The sequence below is a fragment of the Merops nubicus genome, unplaced genomic scaffold, assembly GCF_000691845.1.
Source record: "Merops nubicus isolate BGI_N331 unplaced genomic scaffold, ASM69184v1 scaffold18112, whole genome shotgun sequence".
Taxonomy (NCBI): Eukaryota; Metazoa; Chordata; class Aves; order Coraciiformes; family Meropidae; genus Merops; species Merops nubicus.
Window position 1 is genome coordinate 38,149 of NW_008591777.1, and position 6,421 is coordinate 44,569.

The 6,421-nt window shown below is 40.1% G+C and overlaps 1 protein-coding gene across 1 annotated transcript in view; it reads right to left on the reverse strand.

Moving 5' to 3' along the window:
* XPO1 (exportin 1) overlaps window positions 1-3,451 on the reverse strand; it is a 33,996-nt gene extending 30,545 nt beyond the window's left edge. Inside the window, exon 1 of the mRNA XM_008950391.1 lies at window positions 3,316-3,451. Within this exon, the coding sequence (XP_008948639.1) occupies window positions 3,316-3,441 (126 nt within the window). The 5' untranslated portion in view covers window positions 3,442-3,451. The remainder of the gene's footprint in view (window positions 1-3,315) is intronic.
* Window positions 3,452-6,421: the final 2,970 nt, after the last annotated feature.

Below are 6,421 nucleotides of genomic sequence, written 5' to 3' on the forward strand. Positions count from 1 at the left end.
CTTTGAAGAACCACAGAGCAGTGTATTAGAAGTCTCCAATCCCTGCTTCTGAGGAACCCCTTCAGGTACCTAAACCAGTTTACAAACAGTAACAAAAAATGATGGGAGGAAGGGTGTTGGTCATGCTAAAGGCTTGCTCTTCCACAGGACTGACATTGGCCATTACTGCACTAGATGCTATGGTTTCAGCAACTTTAAAAAATGTATTCTGAAGCAATTACACACCGAAATAGCAGAATTAATTTCAAAAGCCTGGATGTCCATAAGGGTTTTTTTAGAGGAGGGCGTGGGGGAGAGCCAAATGATGTCAGCCACTTCCAAAAACACAGTTTACTGAGAAATCCTGCTGCCATTTTTATCACCAATAAGCATCAGACACTGTCTTACCAACAAGACAAACATTTTACATCGCAATTAGCAGAACTAAGTTAATTCACTGCCCTGTAGAGCCAATTCAATGGCATTACAAGCAGTTGAAGTTTTACTTTAGGACTAACTTCAACAGTTTGAATTTACTCAGCTATGCAGATATCTAGTCTGCAATAAGAATATACTTGACCTAATCATCAACTTGTGTAAGAAAACATGGATTTTCACTAAGATAGAAACCCCATCAAGACCCAAAAATCTATACACAATACAAGAAAGACAAATTTGGTATGGGATATACCAGATTAAAATTGAAAGCTACAAAAGTAAAGAGCAAGCATGTCTCAAATACCTGTACATTCAGTAGGGATGCCAGTATTTTAACTGAGCATAGCAAATCAATTCCCAGTTGTATACTATCAAGTCAGTCCCTGTAGATCTCACACTGAGAAGTACACATAAGTACTCCTTTTAAGACCAAAAGCAGAACAACTATATTCTCACAGTATGACAGAGTTAAAAAAAAAAGAATCAGCATTTTTGCTACAGTTTAGTGTAAAAGGGAAAGAACAGCCATGCTACACTTCCAGGTTCAAACCATGTGTGTTTTTATACTGACCTCCTGAGCACTTCTAATATTGATGATGTATATCAGGATCAAATTTCAACACCAACAAAATACTGAGCCTCAATATCCTTCTCCCAATCACTGAAACATTTGCTCTCATACACACTAACCCCTTTTCTGGACAACAATTCCTGTACTTCCATAAAAACAGTATAATTTAACAGTAATGCTTAATCAAGATCAAAGGCTTATTGTGTTGTTGCTACCAAAGGGAAAACCAATTAGCAAATACTCTTTCTGGATATGGAAGGTCTAAAAGATCAATGGAATTCAGAGTCTAAGATGAGTCCAGGTAAACATCTATGAGCTGTCTGAAGTATCCTTAGTCATGTTCCACAGGGGTGGAGTCTGAGACATTAAATCTTTTCAAACATGTACACAAAAAAAAGAACACAAGAAAAAAAAAAGGGAAAGTCTAGGACAGAAAAGAGCTTCTTTCTTGCCTAATACAGATCAGCAGATGGGAGTCTTGCAAGCATAGATAAGAATTAAGCAGGAGGAGGAAGAGGCAGTTCAATCTGAAAGCAAGTTCAGCATGGACCACCCAGACTGCATTCTACCCTTTTTACCCTAACATCACCCTAATCTTTTCCAGGCAAACCATTATTAATCTCCTAGTTAAGTTTCCTCAACTTCTATTATTCCTGTCACCCTTTAAGTCACTACTTGAGCTATCAAGCTCCGAAGAGAAACATTTTTCCCTGCAGGAACTTCTGAACTCCTTAGAAGAGGTGAGAGCTCACAGACTCATTGAAATCATATTTCCACCTTCGGAAATGTACTGAAACAGCACCACCAAATTTTCATTGAACTGACACACATTAGTGCACATATCTGTATTTAAAGTAAGCTTATATCATCATTCACTTTTGCAAGTCAAAGCCACCTCTTGAATTTTTTTCTTCTTATGGCATTAATTTTCTAAATACCAGAAACTACCCAGCTGTTCTAAGTGAAGCAACTTCTCACAATATGAGAACAATGGCAGTCTGATCACTGTATTTGGTGTTAATCTTCTGTTCCCCTTAGACACCTCCCAAACTTTTAAAACTCCATTCAAACCAAGCAACAGTACAAACATCACCTATTCTGTAAAGCAATACAGTAAATGAGCATACCACTTAGAGAACAAGCATGCAGAACTCTGTACTTCTAAGGCAAAAGCTACATTTTTCCCTAATACTATTTAAAAAACTACACCTAGTAGCTATCTGAGTTTAGGAAACTCAGAGCACAAATACTTCAGAAAACAAGGTATTTCAGAACCTGTAGGCATTCCCTAATACCATTTAAAAAATTACACCTAGTAGCTGAGTTTAGGAAACTCAGAGCACAAATACTTCAGAAAACAAGGTATTTCAGAACCTGTAGGCATTCACATTACTGAGTTTTACAAAAGTTTGTTTTTTTTTTTTAAAAAAGATACACAAAAGTATAAGCAAGTATATTGTTTATTCTAACAGCTGGAAGGAATAGAAAAGCATCAGCTACTTTGTCTCATTTTAATTCACTTCTTATTGTTGTGCAAGAATATCTTCTGTAAGAGATGCCTGACACCAAAACTCCCAATGTGTTAAGCATGAACAATTAAAATTTGCCTGAAGAGGAACTATGCCAACACTCTTGTAGCAATACTTGCTTTCAACATTTGAGTCTGATTTCCCAAGCAGTTCAAGAAATAGATAAAAGCAATAAAAGGTTCACTTTCAAGACAATATATGCAAACACTCAAAACACACAAAATCCCCCTATTTGAAGTTAAACTTCACAATCCACACTAAGATCAAAGAAAAGAGTGCAAGAACCTGTGCAGACAAAACAGCAATGGGGAGGAAAAAACCCCTAAGACACAAGAAGGACAATCTCTTCTCTTAAATGTGTGACATGCCTCTAAGTACAAATACAGGGATAACATCAAGATGTTTCTTTTGAAACAGCCAACATTAAGTTTATGGTTTCATAATCCTGTCCATGACTGTAAGTAACAGGTAACTCAGACCTTCCTGAAGAACTAAATCAGAGAAGATAAGCTGCAAGCAGATGTGCCCTTACCAAATCGTACCTGCTAATGCCTTTCAACAGCAGAAGGCACACACTAGAAATGAACACACACTAAATTAACATTTTAAGTGTCATTGTCAATGATCATTACATGAGGCCTGCCTCTAAACTAGGGCACATGAATTACCAGTGATATTCCAGTCACTAGCAGAATAAACTCACCAGCATTACTGGTTTTTATTGAATTATTTTTGCTCAAATGATCTGTTACAAGGTTAAACGTGGGTCAATAAACATAGGTTCCAAGTCCACATTACCTGCGCGCCTTCTCCATGGTACAAGCAGTTCACCACGTTGTCCAAGAGGTTGATATCCAGTTTCTGGTTAAAATCCAGCAGCTGACGAGCTGCATGGTCTGCTAACATTGTCATAATTGCTGGCATAGATTACTGCAAAATAAATTTTCAAAATGTTGATCAATTAATAAGAAGTTATTATTAGATGTAGTAGTAAAGCAAGTGCTTCAATCTAAGCACCTCTTTTGAATGAGAGGAGCTGCATTAGCAGCTCTAGACAGCAGTGAATACAACACTCCAACTGTGGAGCAAGCTGCTGGACAAACTGAAAAAGTCACACACTGCTACCCCAACTAAATTCTCAGGGTCTTCAGCAGACAAAACATACCACAGCCTAACTAGTCAATAGGCTGCATTATCAGCAAAGTCAAATTTACTTCAAAGCAGGTATCAGCCACACCCAGTCCCTAAACACATGAAAATCTGTAGGTTTGGTGGTAGAGGTACCTAGTACCATTACAACCAAACTCATACTGGCAATCTCAGTCACCTTCTGGGTTTGAGAAGACCATTCTTAAGATCAGTTCTAAAAGCTTTTAAACAACTGGTTATGGAAGCCAAATGTGATCTACAGACATGGTAAGAAATTACCCAGAAGACATTTTTCAAATACTTGTGAGAAAAAAAAAACCTCTTACAATTTAACTACATGCAACTAAAAAACTACCACTGAAGCTAAGTTGACTGTTGGAAGGCACACTGAGAGGATGAAGGGGACTGTTCAGTCAGCAGGTTACCCTGTGAGCCACATCAGATCACTTCAAAACGAAACGGAATTCTACTGGAGGTTTCGGGTCCCACAAACCCAGGGACACATGCATTAACTCTTTGTCCTAGATATAGCAGCCTCGATATTATGCAAAGGAAGTCAGGTGGGGAGGGTGCCATTGTGGGCGTGCGTGTAAGATGCTTACCAGCCAGAGACTAGTACAGGATAAAGGCCATTGTGAAAAGCAAGAATATAAGCCAGGAACCACAGAATTGTGGATGCTAAATTACACTCTTAACTTCTTCACACCACCTCTCACATTGGAAGCACCTGATCAAAGTTTTACTGCCCTCTTCTCACAGTCACTGGCAACCGGAACATGTATTTCTTCCCCCCAAGCCCCTGCAGCAGCTCTCCTGCCATCCACCTTCCTTTCCAGAATTTCTTATAGAACTGCTCACTTGAGAAGTAGCCAGAAGTCTGGACAACTGCAAGAGCACTCAAAAAGTTACGTGAGATGATAAAACTCTTCCAAGAACAGCCCCCATACTCTACAGGATGGGTTGGCTCGGTGTAGGTGTAAGCTGCAAGTCACATCTGCTCTTACTAGGTAACTTCATGGGTAAATAGGAATTCATTTTATGCCTTACATATTTAAGTCAGGCTCAAAAGTAATGAGCAAGACAAACCTGTGCTTCAACCCAGTAATTACTAATTAAGTGAAAGTTCTACAGGAGCATACAGACAAGGAAAACCTTTTGTTCCGAAATGCGTATTTGCACGTAGTGTCAGGCAATTTCATTTCCTCCTATACAGAAATACTAACTTCAAAAAAACGAACATTTTAATTGTATCTTGAAGTAAAAAAAAAAACTCATTTAGTTAGTATTAGTCTAACAATCACTTTGAGGGCTCCACCTCAACACACAGTCAGCCTTTTTATAACATCTACCTGGAAAAACGGAATGAAATAAACATCAGGTAGAAAAAAATAAATTAAAATTAAACACCCCACGTGTCCTACAACCCTCCAACTCCTGAAGTTTGCAAAATTGCAACGATCAGTACAGAAGCAAGAAACAAAACAGAAGGGAAGGATGATTTAATTCTTCTAACTCAGAAAGGCACTTGAAAAGTACACCTCGCAGAGGGTCAGTAAGCAGCACTACTAGAAGGAAATGACACCAATTAACACGCCTTCCAGCTCCGACCGGTGCGCACTCCCCCCACACGCGTGCTTTCAGGCACGCCCCTTCTCGTGCACCTCCGGCTTCCACGGCTGAACCGTGAGCCGGAAAGCGGTTTTCAAACTCCCGTAAACACCGTCAATCGGTTGTTCCTCAGGTATGGCCATTCATTCAGGATTTAAGCTCCTTTCGGTGGCTTTCACGCAGCCCGAAGAGCCCAAACGGGGAGCCACGTGACCAAGAGAAGTTATTAACCACATGGAAACAGAAAGGAAATGTTTTGAATAGGGCCATTTGCCACTCCCAGTATTATCTTCAAAATGACCTACCTACTCGCAAACCGAAACACCCAAATGGCGGCTCTGTGGTCAATACCAACTGCAATCAACACGGTTTCCTACACCTAACAGGGGACTCACATGAAGCTTATAATGTTTGATTTATTACTGTCCTATACTTCTTCCCCCATCATGCCTGAACTCTGAACCAGGTTTAAAACTCAGCTCCAAAAACTACCCCTAACCACTTCTTCAGCACTGCAAATAAATGAGAAAACCGAAACAAAAGAAGGTAAAAAGTGTTGGTTTTTTTTTTAAAAAAAAATACAACATAGCAAGAATCTGACATCTACCGAAGGTCAAAAGAACTGCATTTAGAGCACTGTTTACACAGTTATCCCAACTCTCCATGACCCTGGTACCTTTAACACATCAGTTAGCCTAGTAGACCTGCTTTGGTGAACGAAAAAAAAGCATATATTTTAACACTGAGAAATATCGGATATTCACAATGAACCTTCAGGCACCTACTTAAAGCTCACTGGGGCCAGAGATTAAAGAAAAAAAGAGACTTAGAGTGACTGCCCCATTCCTAAGCATGCAATTCCGCTAGTGAACGCAAGTGAATTACCGCCCCACTCTCCTCCTGCAAGGAATTAGTTGCGTTACTTGTAAATTCCTCCAGCTGCACTGCATGAAAGGGAGCACATCACGAACGCATCTGCCTTACGCTTCACACGCCCATAATATCAACGACTCCTTCCCTCACTATTTCACCCACGTGTGCCCGCGGACGAGGTTAAATAACCGCTTCACAAACCTCTCCCCGGCACCTCGGAGCATTCGTTTTCGCCCCGGCCGCGCCCGAAATAACTCACACCCAGCCGGCGCGG